Raw genomic sequence first — 20435 nt, 5'->3', positions numbered from 1 at the left:
GCCCAGCTCTTAAAAAAGCTGGATTAGTATTATTGCTAGTTTTAAAATATATATCCTAACCTGTACCAGCCAGACCTCTTTAAATACTCAATTCCAACACATCAAAATTAAACTTTCTAATTGAGTATATTCCATAGAAGCACACCATCCATACTCTGAGAAATCAAAACAATTTTACAGCAGAACTTTTCTGTTCTGAAGTTATCTTTCTCTTGAATTTGTGAAACTACCTTCAAAATCCAATTTAATGAAGGTCAAAAGAATAACATCATGACATGGTATTTATCTTTTTATATTTGGACACAATGATTTGATGTGCTAGGAAACATTCACACAGAAAAGGTCACACTCAATGGACAGATGATTACACCCTGAAAAGTTCATAGAGAAACACTATTTATCTTATCTGCGTGAAAATTTCCTGTGAGTCTGACAAAAAACTCTACTTCACCTGAAATAATGGCACCTAGCAGCCAGGATCACTCTGTGTGCCGGAAACCGTTTCTTTTCTACAATAAAGGTAACGTCACTATATTCTTCCCCATTCATTAGAGCACCGATATGCTCTGACAGAATGTGAACGTGGTCAATCTCACCCACAGCTGTGTAAGGACGAAGTGGATGGCTGTTACTCATCTTGGAGGGATGGTGATATTGGTAGCCTAAAGGGAAAAAGAAAACAACCAGTATTATAAAGGGCACAAATATTAAAAAAAGGCAAAGATCAAGCTGTGATTATGAAAAAAGTGACTAGTGTAAGTTACCATATATTACAAGAAAAATGAAGCCAAGAGATTTTCTATTAAAGTTCATTTACAACAGGACTCGATGTAGTTTGCACCAACAATTCTAGCTGAAAGAAAATATTTCAGAGAATTCCATCACCTTGTTGATCTGTCAATCCATTTACTTAAAATAAAAAGCTTCCAACAAAAAGAATTAAAAACTAAACAATTTTAAAGTTATCATTTAGAAAGCAATTTTATCTGAATTAAAAGGCACATAAATTATAAAGAAATAACTAATTTGACCAATTAAGCATAGTCTTACTCCCAAGTCTCTACTAAAATCAGTGATGTGTAAAGCTATCAGTGTTTTCGCAGAATTCCAATCAACTTTCCAGAAATGGAAGAAAACACACAATTAGGATAACTTTTAATAAATAGCAGACAAAGTCTGTCAAAGAGCAAAACATTACAATGTGCAATTCAATTTTGTTACCCTTTCCACTCAGTTTTCTTGACACCTTCTTGTTCCCTCATATATGTAAGAAAATAAACGCCCTAATACCTCTCAGTCATAAAAGTGTGAAACTGTCCACTAATGTACAATACAGACTAATGCATTAGTCATATCTTCTATGGAATTCTTTTGTTACTTCTTAATTCACAAGAGGTTTTAGTTTGGTTGATTTTGGTTTATCTCAGCAACGGAGGCTTTCTGTAGTCTCAGCGGCAAGAGCATCCACAGGAGAATTTAGGCTAGCCACTTTTCAAAATGGGCACATATTTAGTGCTGAAGAAACACGGCGTACCACAAGAAGCAGGAAAAAGATGAGGCCATACCCTGCACACAGCTAACACAATCTTTCAAGTGAAATATTCATGACACGAATGTATTTTTAAGCTATATTTTTAAAGTATTAGAAGAAGATATGCATCTGTTTCCAGTCATTTCTACCCCAAAAAAGAAAACAAAACACACACACACGGAGTTAAGTATTATGCAACACCTGGAAATTTTTAACCCAAAATCAAGATACAGTAGAAACACAGTCCCAAAGAACTTTAAACTAAACTAGAAAAAGTGATAGGAACAGAAAATAAGATTTGAGAAAAATACAGCATGCTAAACTGATATTACAGATCACAGCACAAAAGGGAACAAAACCCCAGCTTTCCTCAGGCTGTCTCTGCTACTTGAATCAGAAGCTGTGTGCCCATGTAGCCGTTACAGTGTGGAAACAGGAATACTGGCCGAGATACCAGAGGCAGCCTAACCATGGGAACACAGAATACTGTACAGTCATTCTTCTATCCTGACATGAGAGTAAATGAATTTGTATGGTTTTTCAAAGTAACAGACTGTTTCTTCCATTTGCACTGGTTAATTTACAATTAGGTAAGACAACTCTGCACTGAACAAATTTATGCAACATACACTTCCAGTAACATTTACTTTGTAACACGCAAGATTAACTTAGCTTACATCAGCCCAGTTGCATCTATTTATACTAACAATAATATTTATCACAACATAATTGTTTGAGAGTTTATAGACAATAGTAAAATTGAAATGCCCTCAAAATAGAAAACCTTTTATTACACCAAAGGAGTAAACAAGAGATTTGCAGCTGAGTAACAATGCATCCTTAAGTCTCAATACTCCTTCAAGACTTCTGTACCTTACAAGTCTATAATTGCTGTTGTTGATCTTCATTCACAAGTCAGGCAACCCAACTACATGTGAGCTACATGCACTTTATTAAACAACTCTGTACTATCTCTCTTCTGCTAGTTCTGATTTTGATGGATTAGATAAGTTCATTTATGATACTTCATACATGTACAAGCACAGGCACATTTTGGTTTTTAAATCTATTTTTAATTCCATTTTTTCTACATTCTATCTCCTTCATCCATTCTTATCTCTAAAAAATAAGAGCAGGTATTGTCTGCATAAAACTGAGAGATTGTAACAGTGGCAAAGATAAAGAAATGCCATCAGCTGCACACTAACTTTGCTTCCAGTAGCTGTGGATGTTGTCATGTGCCAAGAGGGTGAAAAGTTCAAGGGAAAACTGTTCCATGTCAGGTTAAATAAATAAATAAAATCAAAAGCACACTTCCCTCTCAAGGGTACATAAACCTCCCTGTACAAGAATCAGCGTATAGAAGAGGACAAAGTCTGAACTGGGAACACTTGCTAATAAGCCAATGATGCCAGTCCTTGCGAACATCAAAACCCTGAACTACCTCAAGCAATGAAAGTAGAAATTTAGAAATCCCTGTGCGTAAACTGCAAGACAAATTTGTTTTGATGTTCAATGCTCTCCAAATTGCTGGTAAAATGTACTACTCTAGACTGTCAACCAAGAACATGCTGATCACAGGGAGTACAGAATTCCAACGATGGCTATAAGCCTCAGGGTGAGAAGCCTTTCAAATGCTTGAATAACACAAGGTGTTGGAAACTGGCAACTTTATGAAACTATGTATACGCCTTATATGCTTTCTGTGGGTAACACTAGTATATTGAAGAACACCCAAACTCATTTGTTTACTACAATGCACTTTCAATGCAAGTTTCATCTGTATTGAGGATTTTCCATATAAAGCAGCCCAGTGAGAGCAGTCCTGCCTTCAAAATACAGAACCTAGTAATACATGATTTCAGATCTTCCCAGACTGGATGAATTAATGGTACGAATTCAGTCAAGCCTTGAAGTGATCTGCACATTTCTTGTTTGAGGAAGTAAAACATAATATACTGCTTTAGTTGTGGCAAGTTACTATGAGCTCACAACTTCCCTGTACAGCTAAACCTGTATTTTTCTAGTTGCAACTCAAAGTATTACTTATGATAAAAAAAGATGGATGCTGCCAGGAGCTTGGCAAAACCCTTCCTGAAGATCCCTCTGGCATCTTCTGTCATAAAACAACATCAACCCTTTCAGAGAATATAGGTGTTCACTCTTCCTGGCAGCCAAAGAAGAACACCTAACCAACTTCAGAATAAAAGGCCAAGCCATTTATGAGTCTCTTGCCAGCACCACAACCTATTTCCAGGAGGTATTCAGAGCTAATTAACTGCTTCAGGAGTCAGCTGCTGCAGCAGCTTTGTTCGTGCCGCAGAAATAAAGACAACAAAACAGTCTTCTCATTGAGTTTGAGGCATTAAAACTGCAACAACCTCAAAAGGCATCTGTTAAGTCAGAAGGCCTGCAAATCACTTCTGTCTAAGATCCCACTGGAAGACACGCTTCTTTGTGGCCATCTTCAACAGTGAGCATGTGAGAAAAAAGCAGCCTAGTATTCATTACATAAGGCAGTACGCAATATTACACGTGTGTCATGGCTAGAAAAACAACAACAAAACTCCCAGTTTTCAGCTTGTTATATTTCTTTTTACTAAGTAATCTGTAACATGTTATGGCATACAAAAACGTGATCTAGAAAATACAGCAACAACAGCAAAACCCCAATGACATCTTTACTAAACAACTCTCAAACCAGAGCTAAAATAAACACCAGCACTCAGGCACTTCCCCCCCTCATTTGGGCTATCACTAAAGAGTCCTCTGAAAAGCAGTGCGGTTTCAATGAAACATGTAAGAGTTGTTTTTATACTAGGCACAGAAGAATGAATTTAAGAAATTGTTCACAAATAATTTGGAAATACCTTTACTAAAATGAATGAAAAATGTTTACATAACTGATAACCCTATCGAAACTTTAGAAATAAATGCAGGTAAACAGACTATTGCTAGGATTAAGAAGTTTATTTTTAAAAGTCTAGATTATAAACACTGAGCAAATAATTTTGTACCCTTGAAACACTTAATTCCTTCATCATCTAGTTTGTACCTAGCAAGATAATACAGATTTTTCAGAATTACACAAAGGGCATTTTCTTAAATATAATTCTCTTACACTGCTATTTTATCTAGAAGCAGGAATTGGTTCTCAGTTGATTGGAAGGGATTTGAGCAGTATTTCCATTTTTTGCAAATTTATTACTTCATAAAATATTTTGCTATGCTTTAAATAAATTCCAGCAAAATATTACTTTCATTACAATTTCTATTACCATAGACTTACAGAACATGGTAGGTGTGACAATAAGGCTACTGTACAAACATACCATTGTTTCAAATCATACGGCTTGTTTTTTTTAATGGATATACACATCTTTTTATACAAAAATACTTTGTTCTCATAAGTTCTGGTACAATAAGCTAACATATCAGGAAATAGGAATTTTTAGTAAATAGTTCAACATACGTAGAGTATAACCCAAGTAAAGACTTTGATTCTGTCAGAACCCTTGCTACAGAAGCTCCTTTGTACCTCTGAAAAACAATAACTAAGTTGACTATGAGTAAAATTACAACAGAAAGAAAAAAAAAAAACAAAAACATGTTCTGATACTTAATATCCATAATAATAACATAATGCAGTATGAATTTATGGATATAGAATATGAAGGATCAAGTAAATGAAATTCACAGAAATTTTAAGTCTCATCTCCAACCCTTCCGTTGTGAAAGGATTAAAAGAAAAGCAGATGTTAACTCTGGTTAATGGTAAATAACCACACCATTCAATGACTGCATTCTAAACCACAATTTAGTACCAAAATGTTTTGACTTAAAGGATATGGAAACTTATGCACTGCTCATCTGTAAACACATCCCATTACTTAAGTACTGTTTTATGCTCTGCTCAGAGACATACTCATCTGATAGAAGAGCAGGAATAAATTTAGCTAGGTACAAAGAAAAATATACTAAGTACAGTTTATTTATTAACACACATCTAAAATAGGTATTAATGCACTCAATACAACCTGGTTAAAATGGCATACAACTAAACCCTTAAATTAAAATATCAAGAAAATACATTGGTCCGCTCACCAGTAAAGCTGTCTGAAGATCTACAGTGGACATAGCCCATAGGCAGATAACCAACTTCCTGAAAATTAGGGTTCTTCGCCATTCTGAACAACAGACGGATTGAACAGCAAGCTCACAGAAACGCTATTCAGCAACATCCAGCTACACAACAACTGTACCATTTCCTGAAACAATGCATGAAATATATACCATCAGAAACTGGGGGCATGTAGCCTATAGCACAAGTGAGTGAGATACATATTTCTCAGTTAAAATTTTTGTGGAAAAAAATCCTTAAAAAATCCCTCCACTCTATGGGAAAACTTCTAATAGCGTTAGAACACAGCACTAGAATTTATTTTTTTGCATCATCATCATTTAATTTTGACCATTCATTTTTTCAACCATCAAAACAGATGGTAACATATTCATTTGTTCATTATAAGCCACAAAAACTTCATCCTGACATTCCTGGTACAGCATTAATGTCCCTGAGAACACCGTTCTCCCACATTGGTGTCCCAGTTAAACCAGGTCTATACAAACTGTATCATAAACATTTTATTCCCTACACATCCAAAGTTCTCTTAAGTGTTCCTGCCTAGCTAAAGGTTTTGGGGGTTTTGTTTGTGTTTTGGTGGTTGTTTTTTTCACAATACTTAAGCGAGTTGCAGGTCTTTCTCCTGTGCAAGCCTTTAATTTTACAAACAGGAAAACAAAACAAAACTGTAGGGTAAAGAAATACAGATGCTTTATTTGTTTAAAAACATAACCAACATAATGAGCCTCTCTCAACAAGTATAAATTATTGTTATTCTTCCCATCATACCTGCCAGCAGGAAAAATAAACTGTATTTAATTTGCTAAACAGACGATACCTTGATCTATGAATTCTCTCATAAGAGACACTCTAATCTTGTTTAGACTATATGTTTAAAGGAGCGAGGGAGAAGAAGGAAGAAAAATATTTTTAGGTAGTCTCATGAACTGGAAAGTAACCACACCTTAATCCAGCAAATTAAAAACAGGCATTTCACAAAGAAGATCTCCTGGTTTTGGGGAATAACATGTAATATGTAAATATTTGTTCCTACAAGTTATGCATGTTATCAGATTGGCTTGTATTATCAAAATATATTCAAAAGCCATTTATGAAAATTCTTGTGGTTTTTCTTTTTTTAGACAAATACGAGTGAACAGACCCCAACAGAACAGTATACTTCAAGCACCTGATTTACAGATTTGTAACAGAAGACACACCACATACACCTGCACTGTTGAGCAGGCTCAAATTAAACCTTAAAACACATAAAAAATTAAGCGATCCCAGCACAGGGCTTTGGGAGGGGGTCTGTGTGCTGTGCTCTAAAAATAACATGAGCAAAGAGCATTGCTGGGCATGCAAGATTACAGGCAGATTGCTAACAAGTTAACATCAAGTTGTTGTTTTCTTTTAAAGTCTGATAATATGATAGCTTCTTCCAAGTCAAAAGTAATTTCAATGAATCACAGCAGCGCGTAACTTGCAAGAATAGTTAAGTACTAAGATGCCAGAAGAACCCGTGAAAATATTCTGTGTACTACCAAAGCGTCAAAATACTGAACTAATAAAAAAAAATTAAAAGGAAAAAAAAAAAAACAAACCAACCCAAAAAACCACGGCAGGGTCTTGCAAAGCGCAGGGGCAGGCAGGCAGAGGGGCGAGCAGGCAGGCAGGTGAAGCAGGCGCATCACACCCATGAAGAGCGGGCGGCCCAGAGCCACCGACCCGCCCAAGGTCGCGCCCGGGGAAGCCCGGGCCGCCGCCTCACCGGGAGCCGCCTTTCAAGTCGGCAGCCGCCGGGGAGGCGACCCCCGCCCGCTCGGCCGCCCCCCTCCCTCGCCTCCGCGAAAAGGCGCTTCAGAGCCGGAATCCCTCCACCGCCTGACGCGCCCGGCTGCTCCCCGCGGGCGGCCCGCGCTCCCCGCGGCGGCGCCACCGCCTCCTCGGCCCGCTCCTGGGTCGACCTGCCCGCACCCGGTGGGAGCCACCGGCGGCGGCCCGCCAAGGGGCCGGAGCCCACACTGGGGGAGGCCTCGGGAGCCGCCGCCGCCCGGTCTTCACGAACCCGCTCCGCGGTGGGGCGGGGGAGACGCGACCGCGACCGCCGCCGCCGCCGCCCGACCGCAACCCTCCCCGGAACTCACCGGCTCCGCCGCCGACAGGGCCTCCACCCCCTGCCCCGCCACCACCGCCGCTACGTCAACGGGCGCGCTGACGTCACTTAGCACCAGCAGCCGTCGTCCTGCGTGTTGACGTAGGCAGGCACCCTCGGGAACGGCGCGGGAGCGGGTCCCGGTAGCGCCGTGAGCTCGCTTCGGCCTCCGTAGTGCCGTTCGCGCGGCGCCTGGTTTCCTCTTCCGGCCATAGAGCGGAGGCGGCTGCTAGCAGAGCGGCACCCGCCGGGCCGGGGGAAAAACGCTGGGGTCTGGCCCCCCGCGGGGGGGAGTCGGGTCGCGCTGCGGCTACCCCCGCTCAGGCGAGCCGCGAGGCCTGGGGCGGCTGGAATTTTTAAATTCCCTACGGGTGTCCCAGGTAGGGCTGCCGGGATCTTGCCGGCTGCGTCCTCCTGCTTGCGGGCAACAGCCAACCCGCCCGCGGATGCCCCCATTGGGCAGAAACCGGGCGCTCGTTCAGGCCGCGGGGACGCTTCAATGCCCAGCCCTCAGGAAACAGCAGCTGAGGTTTAACCTTCCCTGTCATTCTCATCTGCTGTTACTCGGCCGCAGTCACAGCACACCTTTCCTTTGTTGAACAGTAAGGGTGTGCTGGCTAGCCCCTTGCCAGTCGGTACGTATTCCGCTTCCCTGAGCAAGGAGAACCTCCTCCTGTCTGTCAGGAGAAGAACGTGGGCTTGTCTCTACGTGTCCACTAGATTAATTACTTCTGTACTGCATGAAGCTAACTTTAGGCCCTGCAAGTGGCAAAGCATTACATGCTATTTAATTCCATGCTTTATTTAGCAGAAAAGAAAGTGTTGCCTTAGAAGAAATAAAAATAGCATTGTCCATCATCAGTGAGAACATTAAATAATTTCAAAAATGTTTAGAACTGAGATCTTCGACATCTGTTGCTGGCTAGAAGAATCATAATTGGGTGATTTTCTTCAGTAGTTTATTCTTGGATTTCATAACTGAGAACACTGGTTTTCATTAGTTCTCAGTATGGCAAGCAGCAGTAACTTTTCTTGTAAAAAAAAAAAACAACCCATACCTTGCCCACTTCATGATACTGCTGTAACAACTTTGTAGATGCCAGTGGCTTTTTTACTAGTTTCCTCTGTATGACCTCATCATCCATCCTGTTGTCTACACTTTGTCAAGCACATTAAAAAAACCCCAAGGGTCATTCCAAACTTAGCAAACATGCATAGACTTTTATTTGAGTACTAAGCAGAGAACCTTCAGCATAGCCTGCTCCTCCTCGTGCAGTTATCTAATGAACTACACATGCACTCCCTTTGACTTACTCATCTGATGTAGAACTATCCCAGTTTTAATTACTGGATTCCATACAATTGGGTCAATAGCTTTTCCAGCCACACCCGTACTCTGAAGTGCAGCAAAACAAGTCTGAATGAAACACTGTATGTTGGTAAAATATGAACGATTAAGTCACACGCTTGTAAAATATTGAGATTTTCCTTGCCAACACCTTGGTCATAAAGCTTTAGGTGATACACCTGTATTGACTGAAATAAAACCTACTTCTAAACAACTTCACTTAAGACTACCATTAGTCTAAATTTTTCTACTTGCACCACCTAATGAGAGATTCTGAATGGTAATGAACTGCAGTTAGCACTTGTGCTTCAGTTAAGTTTTACTTCATTTTAAGTTCCTATTTCAGAACACCAGCAGCAGAAAGGATGTGTATGAAAAACACAGTTTAGCCATCACAACCTATGTAAGCTGCAATCAACTGAGTGTTTTGTCTCACTGCTGTAGCTCTCATGCTTCTTGGCACTATTCTCACCTTACTAACTTCAGAAGATACCGTACTGTTACACTACCATAGTCTTCAAATTAAGAGTTCTCTTAATTGCTGCTGTGAGGTATTCTACAATATTGTGTACCTTTTTTTAAAGTAGGGTTAGGTTTCATGAGTCAGCTGAGCCAACCTTTCTGCTAAAACAAACAGCTTTATTTACTCATTCAGGAAACGAAGGAGCCTTGAACTGGCTCCTTATTTCTGGTTAATAAACTTGGCATAAAACTAACTCAGCATTCAAGAAAATCATTGCCACTTTATTAAGCTGAATTAGCCTGCTTTGGGCAGGGGGTGCAATGTCAAAAGCCCCACATCTGGGAGGAAGAAGACTGTGAGATCATGTGGTGACGGCTATTAAGAGAGCTCACTTAACTCAGGAGATCTCACTCCAAACAGTTCTAACTATATTATCCCTATCAAAATGGCCTAACATACAGGAGAATAATCAACCACACAAGGAACAAGACATGGAACAGGATAGGTATTAGTTCTGGAAGTATAGGAAAGCAGAAATATAGAATGCAACCATGAACCAATAGTGTTTATTGTTGCAGAAAAAAAGGCAACTTGACAAATAACTCAAGAAGGGAAAGAATCTATTGTATATGAATGACACTGATAAGGCACCACCTAAAGACCAGTATCTGTAGATACTAGCCAGAAAATATACAAGTGACAATTTAAAATATCAGGGTTGCTTCATGTAACAAACAGAAAACTGAAAAAAGATTATTTTTTGAGTTACTATGTCTACCTTCCAATGAATTTATGATTGCTTGCACATCCATAGGGGCTATTAAGCAGAGCAATAGTTCTCACATTCCTTTCTCCAACACCTAAAGCTCAGATGAAGCATATAATCTATTTTACTCATTTCCAAGGGTAAACAAAATATCTTTGATTAAGTTTTATGAAAGATTTTTCATGTGGAGCTCTGTAAAATTACTGAGTTTATATATGCTATCTTGTTAAGATGAGGCAGACAGAATTAAGGGTTTTTCGGATAAGGAGACAGGACAGCAACACTTAGCATTTAAATTATTAACATCTACATTAGCATAGTAGAAATCAAATGCAGTACTTTCTACATTTCTGTTTTAACTTACAAGCCACAGAGTTATTGAGAGTTATTATTAACTCTGCACATGATCACTAAGTTACTAAAACATCCTGTTGACCAAGTCACAGTTGCCTTCTTCACAACTGTATTCCCAATTCATACTCTTTTACCACCAGATTTCTTACCAAAAACCAATCCATGAACCAAAACAAATACCCTTTCAGTTACCTAGGATTCAACAATTAGCAAAGCAACAGGTCATACTGCTTTAAGGTTATTTTGTAGTTTTCACCAATGCTTTAATTGGAAGTCAATTGCAATGCCATTACACTATTCAATAGTCACATAACTGAAGACTTAGTAGGAGTTAAGTCCTACTTGAACCACAGTAAGACAGGGCAGAGAGTTTCTTTCCTCGTTGGAAGGAACAACAGGATTTCAAAACTTGACATGGTTTACACCATTTGCAACAGCTGCAACAGCACAAAAACAAGTAATTTGTGGAACATACGTAAATGCTACATGTTTTTCTGCTGTTTACAGGTACCGTTTCAGTAACCGTCACTCATTTTGAGAGGGCAGATCAAAATGTCTACTAGTAGGAAACTTGTTTCAGATACTCTTTTTCATTAATTTCCTAATGCAGAACATACAGAGCATTTTATAGTCCCAGACTTCCATTGAAACGAAAATTACAAGCAAGTTCTTTCTAGTGTTGGAAGAGACAAGAAGGATCACTGTGAGTTAGCAACTATGAGACCTCTTATCTTGGCTGTCAATCAGCAGCCAGAAGCTGAAAGACTGAATTCCTTCTGTTGGACTGATTTATTGCCTCCACAAAGCTTCTTGTTCCAGGCAAGGCTGTTTAAGGCTGCTCCTTAAAGAGTTTTGCCTGGCATAATATAAGTAAGCTTAGGACTTTCATTAACATGCTACTACTCAAGTCAAAGTTAGTCTGACATTTTATTTTCTAGTATACAAGATAGGGCATGAAGCCTTCAGGATCTTCTGACTTCATAAAAAAAATATTCTGAAGTGGGTTTTTTTGCTCCTTGTTAAAGCTCATCAGTAGTAACACAGGATTTTTTGTTGTTGTTAGTGAGATGCAGTGAATTTCTGGTCACTTATCTTTTGATAGTGTTTAGTGAAATATTAACATAAACACTGTTCAAGAGGAGAATCTGTGTAGGCGCTCTTCCAAAAAATGGTTGAATATTCCTAATTGGAAACAAATTGCAGCGGTATCACAGGACAAGAAAAAAGGAATTCAAGTACAGTGAGGTCCCAGGGGATAGTTTTAGAGGAGCCTCTGAATGTGACTGATTCCTCTCCATTAAGCGAGAATTTCACAAACACTGTTACAGATTTTCTCCAGGGGACTGAAAGTGGGCATCTCCTACATAATATATTTCATTAGAACTAAGTGAGAGTCACCATGTGGTTAGGATTCAAAATTTCAATCCAGTAGCCATCAGGATCCTGAACAAACGCAAGTCCTTTCATTTTACCTATTAGGAAAAAAACCAAAAAAAACCAAAAACAAGATAAGACTACATGACTAGTTCTTAATGTCAAATACAACTACTTTTAAAAACATTTTTTCTTTTTTTCCTTTTGCATGAGAATGAGTTCAAATTTAGACAGCTAATTCTGAAAACATCCATATTAGTTTTTAATCAGCATTAGAACTTTTTATGCTAAATTGTCACTCTTACTCTCAACAAAGCTGTAGTTTAAAGTCACTTTGAAAATCTATCTTTTGTTGATTGAACTTTTCTGCATATGCCCCTATACGTGTTCATCCTCCAAATTCAGAAAAACATCTTTGTGCTCCAGGATGCTTTGACACATTTTCTTGAACTTGCTTTGCCAGTATAAAATCCTGTGTTCCTCTGCCCTGTTCATCTCCCATCATTCCTGCCTCCACAATGAAGGAGGTTTTTGTTTGGTTTTCCCCCCCAACGTGGTTTATGGTATACATTTGCATCACTTCATAAAACAAAGAAATGCAGGGCAGGAATGTTTTAAATTTTACTGTTGGAAAAAATATTGCTCATTAAAACAGGGTCCCCAAAAGTTGTCTTCACCAGTCGATCAGGATAGCACAGCTTAACATGTTATCTTAAAGTGTTAATCACAGACTTTTAATTATACTTGCTCTACTAGGCTATTTACTGTAACAGAACCAACCTAACTGAATATAGCCTAGTTGCAAAAACTTCTGAGGGAATAGTAGATGTTTGATTCAGTTATGTAGGAAAAAAATAACATCAGGTCTCTCAGCCTGCTCTGCAATGAATGTGAAGTCCAAAACTTTTTTCTCCTTCTTGGCGTTTGCTTCATCAGTTTTATTTCTTAATGTTAAAAACGAGCTTTTGCTCTTCCCCTTCCCTTGACTGCTTCAAGACTTCTTTCCTGTGATTTATTCCATTTACAGTCTAAGCTTCCCCTCCTATGTACTTAGAGCTGTGCAGTCATACTGAATCAAAGTCAGGACCTCACTCAACTCTCTCAGGGTTCAACAGGTGCTGAACAGATTAAAAAGGGCTCAGAAACTCTAAAATGCTAAAAATACTAAGTTCAATTCTTAAATCAAGAAATCTCTGTTCAAGTTGTTTTCAGCTACATTTCTTACATTTGCTTCAGTTGAGAACAGTGAGACGAAAATCACTTAAGTCTCTTTTCAATTATGTGTTCTTATTCCTTTAGCAAGAAATCTAGATCAATTCCAGTATGTGTACACTGAAGCTTCATGTACTAATGATACCTTCAAACTAAAAAAAACCCCACTATTAGTACAGGCAACAGTCTAGTTGCTATAGCCAGAAGGAAGAACTATCACAGATTTGTGCCTGCTGCTGGTATTAGATGTCTGTTTTGGAATGCATCAGTCCTAAAACTCTTGTGAGGTCTCTTCATGAAAGAGAATCCAGTTGAAAAATGCAAGACTTCTCTCCACTGATTTCTGCATTTTAGGCTATTTTGACATAGAGATTCTTTGTTTATGTACTCTCTAGACATTTGAGCTATACATTATGCATTTTTTACTAAAAAGTTATACAAGTCAGATATATACTAATGAGGCTATTTCTACCAAAGCTGACTGTCCTGGTTTCAGTTGGGATAGAGTTCATTGCCTTTCTAGTAGCTGGTACAGTGCTATGTTTTGAGTTAGGTATGAGAAGAATGTTGATAACACTGATGTTTTCAGTTGTTGCTAAGTAATGTTTAGTCTGAAGTCAAGGATTTTTCATCTTCTCATGCCCAGCCAGTGAGAAAGCTGGAAGGGCACAAGAAGTTGGCACAGGACGCAGGCAGGGCAGCTGACCCAAAGTGGCCAAGGGGTATTCCATACCATGTGATGTCACATCTAGTATACAAACTGGGGGGAGTGGGGGTGGGGGGAATCACCACTCGGGGACTAACTGGGTGTCGATTGGCGGGTGATAGGCAATTGCCTGCTGTCATTTTATTAGTATTATCATTATTAGTTTCTTCTTTTCTGTTCTATTAAACCGTTCTTATCTCAACCCACGAGTTTTACTTCTTTTTCCCGATCTTCTCCCCCATCCCACTAGGTGGGGGGGAAGTGAGTGAGTGGCTGCATGGTACTTAGTTGCTGGCTGGGGTTAAACCACGACACTGACAGAACAGTTAAAATTATAATAGCTAGTAGGTGGCATTAGGTGGATTTACATAAAAATAGCCAGAGAAGTCAAGAATTACTCAGTTTTAATGGGTAGGAGTACTTACGTCTTCTGTGTCATCTTATTTTCATGTGATAAGAACCAAACAGATGTGATATGTGAATTTGATCCATGTTAAAATAAATTCTGTAATAACCCTGGGCAGCAGTATACATAGTAAACTGGCATCAACAGAGCATGTGAATTTTACTGAAGGTGAGACCACATACCAAAGGCACGTAGCTAGACTCATTAACTATTGTTACCAAGATGGATCTATTGTCAGTTTTGCCCACTGTGTAAGAGAGTGCAGGGGTAACTGGTTCTAGCACCTTCTAAGCAGTGGCAACTACACATTACCCAGCTTTCCAGGAAGAGCTACTAGACAGAATATGTTAAAAACAAGGACAGGAATTGACTTTCATTTCTGATCAAGACTTACCATCATCTGGTTTTTTCACAAATTTCACTCCTAGTTCTTCAAACCTCTTACAAGCTTTATTGACATCAGGGACAGCAATTCCAATATGACCTGGGCAACAAAGTAAAAAGAGTGAAGTATGCTCTAAGTATTGCTGGATGTTGTAAGAAAAAGTTTGCTCAGCATTTCACCTTGTGCAAAAAGTTTACATGCTGTGGTTCACAAAAGATATGATTGTATACAAGAAAAACATTGCTTCCTGAAAGAAGAGCATTGTGGGTATTAACATTATTCTCCTTCAGAAAGTTGGCTTTTAACATAGGAACTTTACAGTTAAAATCTCTCATATTGTTTAGATGAGAATATTACCTAGAGTAGGAAAAAACATGATTTTCAATCAAACTGTTTTATCTGTATTTCCTTTCTCAAAACATGCCCACATAACAGGATTTTGTTGCATTTGCTCAGTTCAACAGTACAAGTTTATCTTAATGCTGTATTTGTAGAGACTAACACTAGCACTATCCAAGGCCTGAGCTTACAAATCAATTCAGAAGCTTTAAATGTCAAGTGGCTAGATTTGAGTATGAAACTTATTTCACAAGCCAGTGACCTTTCAAGCACTCAAAATATCAAATCAAGCCACACAAATACTAGCCTCAATGCTACAGACAAACGGAATTCTCCTAGCTTAAAATGGGTAACCAGTGGATTATAAAATAGAAATCCAAATGTAAATCAGTCTAAACACCAGCATAATCTAATACACAAGAGTAATTACTGTTCTCCATTCAGTAGTTACTATTAGCATGCATTTGCTTGCCAAAGGATTAGATTCTTTATAAAAAGTGTAACTGTGGCTCATTACTGTGAAGCACATTTGTTTACCTATTTTCACGATCTTTCACAGCATACATGCTGGAAGAAGAGAGATAAAGGATGGGATGAGATGCAAGTTCCCTTCTTTCCTAGTGCTAGTATGTTTTCATCAAAGTAACCTACTAGAAATGTCTTTTCATCCATACAAGTTTAAAATATTTTCTCTGCTAGTTCTCAAAAAAAAAAAAAAGCCTACAGCAATACTTACCCAATAACCTTTGCAGAGAATTTATATAGGTGTTTTCTAAAAAACATTTGAAACTCCATTTTTCCCCAATACACAAGGGGGGTGGGGGGGGGGATCTAATCACAATAAGCCAAAGCTTAAAAACTACAAACACAAAACTTAAGACCTACCAAATCCTCGGGGATCTGAATTGCCATTGTGATAAGACTGATTTTCATCATTTTCAGTGCCCCAGTTGCTGTAAGAAGTAATTATTACATATTGAAGAAAAGCATCAAAATTAACAAATCCTAAATGTTCACTTTCCTCAGGAGGGTAAGTTATTTCTCCTAAGAAAAAACAGAATTTCAGCTGTTGGCTGCATTCATTAAACTATCAAGATTTCCCCTAGTCACAGGTCCTAGGGATAGTCTCTGGGCTAATCCAGTCATGTTCATACCCCTTCACTAGTATTCAGGCTCTACATTTGAATGAGTCAGAGACACTCCTGTCTCATTCAGATTAGAAAGAAGGTTGCACAGCATGAGTCAGTTTATCTACCCGTCACTGGGGAACAAACAGTGAGGGTAGCAGGTCCTGAAGCTAAGCAAGACAGCGGGGTATTTGGGAGATTCTTTCTGCACAATTACAATGATTAGTAGCATTAACCAAATTGTCCTGTTTATTGGAAGTTTATATTTTGACTTAATACCTCTTTTGAATAGATTCCAAAAGCAATGGTTATCCATTACTAGGATGCTCTGGGGATCCAAAGAAGGTTCTAACCACATTGGGTTTTCCTAAATTCTGTGGCTTCCCCACCCAGATGGCATGCATACTCAAAATATAGCAAGCATTATCTCATATTTACGTACCACTGTTCACCTAGCAATTTGAAAGACCTCAGAAAAGAGAAAGATTAAGCTTCCCAAGCATCCAAGATCTTAGTAGTATTTTAAGGCTATATGACAGTGAAGATGTTTCCACAGTAATGATTACATTCTTTATTAAATCCAACAGGATTTACACTCATCCACTTCTTTTTAACCACTGTTAGCTAAATGTTATCTCTCATTAATACTTACTGTGTCAGTTCAAGTGTAGCTTTTCTAGAGAAGGTCCAGGCTGTTCGCTCAGTTTTATCTTTCGGGATATCATTTTTATCTTCATACGCCAGGAAATAGAGTGAGAACTTCATAGTAGGAAAGTCAAATTTTTGAAGCAGTCTAAATGGCAACAATTATTTTGAAATAGTAACGTTAAAAGGTAATCAGCTAGCTTACAAATAAACAAAGATGCTTTCCCCAAGGAAGAATTATTGCTGTGATTTTTTGCCTTTCTGACTGTAATCCCCATCTTAAAATAGCTACATTTTGAACTATCAAATAGAAACACTCCAGAACACATTACAAACATACAGAAATTAGAAGAATCAGATGCTTAAAAGCCTAACTATCAGTAACTGAATAGCAAAGCCAGTACAAAGGCTCACGCTGAGGTTGCCACTCTGTTACCCATATTTCCTCAGGAAGATCTTTAAGTTTATCCACTTTAAAGTATCACCAAGGAATAAAAAGATTTACTTTGAAATTTACTTGTTCTGGGGAGCTCACTGGCACCAGACAAAGTTTAAGAACACAGCAGGATTAAAAAACAAACATACCTTTAGATGAAGTATTTTTACAATTTCAATAACTAGGTATAATGATAAAATCCATGTCAGATGTGACAATTTAATCAACTAAAAAATACTTGAGGTATGCATTTTTATGTAGGACATTTAACCAGAACAAGTAGGCATGCAAAATGAATCCGATTTCTTTTTCAGAATATTAGGTATTTAATTTTTATTTTCTCACACCCATACCTTCACTAAAGTGGAAGTAGTTTATTTTACTCTAGTCTGGACTTATTTCAAGATGTTTAAAAATATGCTAGAATTTTGGTTTGAAATAACTCATTTCAAATGTCAAGAATGTGCATAGAGCCTTAGCATAAACACGCTGGGCTACTGCAGGGCATCTGCCTCCCAACAGCCTTCTCCAAAAGACTGAGCTTGGACCTTGTCTCCAGCTTCCACTGCCTTGGTCTCTTATGACCAGAGGTGGTCATAAGCCACCTCTGAGAACTAGTAGAAAACTTAATTTCAAGATCTATAGCAATGACTCCTGATCATAAGTGCTGTCATAAAAGTTACCAGTTAGCTGCAGGCTCAGTAAGGAGGAAGTAAGCAAGTTGTATGCTAATAATTAATGACCTATTTAAGAAAAAAAGAAATTCCTAGTCAAGGCCAGTATTAGTTCGATTGCAGCTTAGGCATTAACTGTGCTGTAGGAGTTCTCAGAGATTGCCAGACTGTCTAATTGGGCATCAGCTGATGGGCCAGCATTGTTTATGTAGTTAGACCAATTAGTATAACTACATCAAAATAACAGAAGCTTTTCTTTTCAGAAGAGTAGTAGGAAAAAACAAACTTATTGTGGCAGACAACTTCTACTCACGTCATTCCAAGAACTCTTGTATAAAAATCCAGTGACTTCTTAGGATCCTTTACTCTCAACATCGTCTGCTGCAACAAAAAATCCTGGAGGAAAAATCGTATATTGTTTATGCATCAACCAGAATTTAATTATGGATGTTAACGAAAAATGCCAGTTAATTATGAATCTAAAACTAGCAGGTTTAGAAGTAACAAATAGAGCACTACAGTAAGCGTAAATAAAACCTTCTGTCCTTATCTTATGCATACAGATTTGTGTTAAATAAATAAGCCTTTGTAACATCATGTTTTAAAACAAATAAACAAAACCACCACTGGTATCACTCAATATATATTATCAGTGGTATCAAAAGAAGGGTATCATTCTTACCTTTATTATTCTTTTACAGAGCTGTACTGCACATGAACCACTTTGCATGCAAGCACACTAGGCACATGAATATTAGATACCAGGCCTCACTGCAGACACAGAATTTAAACAAAGCTAAACTCCTTAACTTATTTTTTTTATCATTCCATTGCACAGGTGTTGAATTTTTGTCAAGCTTGATTATATCTTGGGAGCAAAACCAGCCTGAAATTATGTAAGGGTATTTGCCTGAAGCCACTGGGTAACTTTATCTACCAAGGGCTAACAACAACTAAGTGGATGAAAAGTAAATGGTAGGACAGCCTTGACATATGTATTTAAAAAACAAAACAAAACAAACCCAACAACAAAAAAACCCAAACAGATGCAGAACAACTGAAATGCAATTACAAGGTTCTCCCCCCCAAAATAAAAATGTTCAGGGGGATTTTTTTTGCAACTCTGACACGTGCTGGCTGAAGAAGAGCCCCCGGATTGCCCAGTTACCCCACGGCCGAGCGCAGAGCTGCCGCTTGCTCTCCTCAGCTCCAGCCTGACCGAGCCCCGGCAGAGGCGCCCACCCGCCACAGTGCTCCGCGGATGGCCGGGCCTCGGCGCAGGGCAGGAGGGGGGCTCACGGCGGCCGGCCCAACGGGCCCGCCCTTCACCACGATCGCGAAACCGAGTCGGGCCGGCCGACGCCGGGCTGCCCCCCTCCCGCCGGGCCGGTCTCCCCGCATAAAGGAAGCCGAATAACCCCCGGCCCTTTCCCTCACCGACACCGGGACTCTTGCCGGCTCCATGCCGCCTCTCATCCACCGCACGTCCGCTCAGCGAGAGAGCGAGCGGGGCGGTACCGGCGCTGCCGCAGACCGTCCCGGCGCCAGCAGCCCCGGGGCGCCCTCGTCACCCCCACGCACCCCACCTTCGTGCTGGCATCCGGCTCCGAGCAGGCGCCATAGGCTGCCTCGTCGCTGAGGCCGCCGAGCTCTGCCGGGGCCGCCATGTCGGCAGAGGAGAGGAAGAGGAGGAGGAGGAGGGGCTGGTGCCCGCGGGAAGGCGGTGCTCCGCTGCGCCCCGCCTGCGGCCGGGTCGCTGCCTGGCAGGGGTGGCCGCGGAACGTTGCCGGGTTTTGCGGTCCGGTGCAGTGCTGCTTCTTCCTTCCCGTCGGCGTTAACGGGAAGGAGCCTCCTGTCTGTGGAGTTAGTTAGCTGAAGCCTGGAATGAAACCACGGCTGCTCCGCGTTGAGGTGGCGATGCGTCCCTCTAGCTGCCGCTCGCAGGCCGAGGGTACCCTGCAAACGCCTGAGTAGGCGTAGGTGCCCGCTCCAATGGCGTGGTGCTTTTTTTTTTTTTTTTTTTTTTTGTTACGCCTTCCGACTGGCGATGTCCTGGGGTGGTTTGGAAACCTGGCCCTGCGCCTCCAGCCGTGTTTACAAACACACCCGCGCTGCGCTCGCTGTGGTACGGGGGGAGGGAGGGGGTTCTGCCGTTGCTTACAGACGCTGGGAGAAGACTTCAAATTTGACACCCGTAGGAGTTATGCAGGGGCATTTTAGCATAAACAACTACTTCAGCTCCAAAAGAGAATAATCTTTCAAAAATTCGGCATGAAAAACATTTTTTCCTGGATTGAATAGTCAGAAAAAAATTTTCGCTAACTGTGGAAAAAAGCGCATCTTTGCAGTGCAGCATTCCCGCTGCGTTGCGTTATGTAGCCTCCCTAGATA

The 20435-nt window shown here is 40.0% G+C and overlaps 2 protein-coding genes across 7 annotated transcripts in view; both read right to left on the bottom strand.

Annotated features, from left to right (window-relative positions):
- BTBD9 (BTB domain containing 9) overlaps window positions 1–7989 on the bottom strand; it is a 133403-nt gene extending 125414 nt beyond the window's left edge. For 3 of the 4 annotated variants that reach the window (XR_012652500.1, XM_075042939.1, XM_075042940.1), the window contains exons 1-3: window positions 7802–7987; window positions 5636–5799; window positions 452–662 (exon numbers count right to left, since the gene is read on the bottom strand). Coding sequence is in view for 2 of the 4 variants with exons in the window: in XM_075042939.1 (XP_074899040.1) it covers window positions 452–662; window positions 5636–5717 (293 nt within the window). In the remaining 2 variants the exon portion in view is untranslated. Of the gene's footprint in view, window positions 1–451; window positions 663–5635; window positions 5800–7801 lie in introns of all 4 variants that reach the window. The other variant, XR_012652499.1, reaches the window with a different exon arrangement.
- Window positions 7990–10159: 2170 nt separating this feature from the next.
- Window positions 10160–19792, bottom strand: GLO1 (glyoxalase I). Of its 3 annotated transcripts, none has more exons than XM_075042936.1 (6): window positions 19631–19792; window positions 18358–18440; window positions 16942–17082; window positions 16048–16115; window positions 14833–14922; window positions 10160–12212 (listed from the first exon to the last, which is right to left on the bottom strand). In XM_075042936.1, exons 1-6 carry the CDS (start codon window positions 19709–19711, stop codon window positions 12124–12126), a joined length of 552 nt encoding a protein of 183 aa, XP_074899037.1. In that variant the 5' UTR covers window positions 19712–19792; the 3' UTR covers window positions 10160–12123. The 3 variants fall into 3 exon arrangements, with proteins under 3 accessions (XP_074899037.1, XP_074899039.1, XP_074899038.1); XM_075042938.1 differs by having other exon boundaries at window positions 19626–19758; XM_075042937.1 differs by lacking the exon at window positions 19631–19792 and adding an exon at window positions 19482–19610.
- Between the last annotated feature and the right edge of the window lie 643 nt (window positions 19793–20435).

This window comes from Buteo buteo, chromosome 12, assembly GCF_964188355.1.
Source record: "Buteo buteo chromosome 12, bButBut1.hap1.1, whole genome shotgun sequence".
In the NCBI taxonomy this organism is placed as follows: Eukaryota; Metazoa; Chordata; class Aves; order Accipitriformes; family Accipitridae; genus Buteo; species Buteo buteo.
This window is presented reverse-complemented; position numbering and strand designations above follow the sequence as displayed.

Excerpts from the sequence above, each read along its gene's own strand:
- GLO1 (XM_075042936.1), bottom strand. The coding sequence starts at position 19,711 with ATGGCGGCCCCGGCAGAGCTCGGCGGCCTCAGCGACGAGGCAGCCTAT. Across the intron at positions 18,441-19,630 it reads AGCCGGATGCCAGCACGAAG|GATTTTTTGTTGCAGCAGAC; the intron begins GTGGGGTGCGTG and ends TTTTTCCTCCAG. Across the intron at positions 12,213-14,832 it reads TGTGAAAAAACCAGATGATG|GTAAAATGAAAGGACTTGCG; the intron begins GTAAGTCTTGAT and ends TTTTCCTAATAG.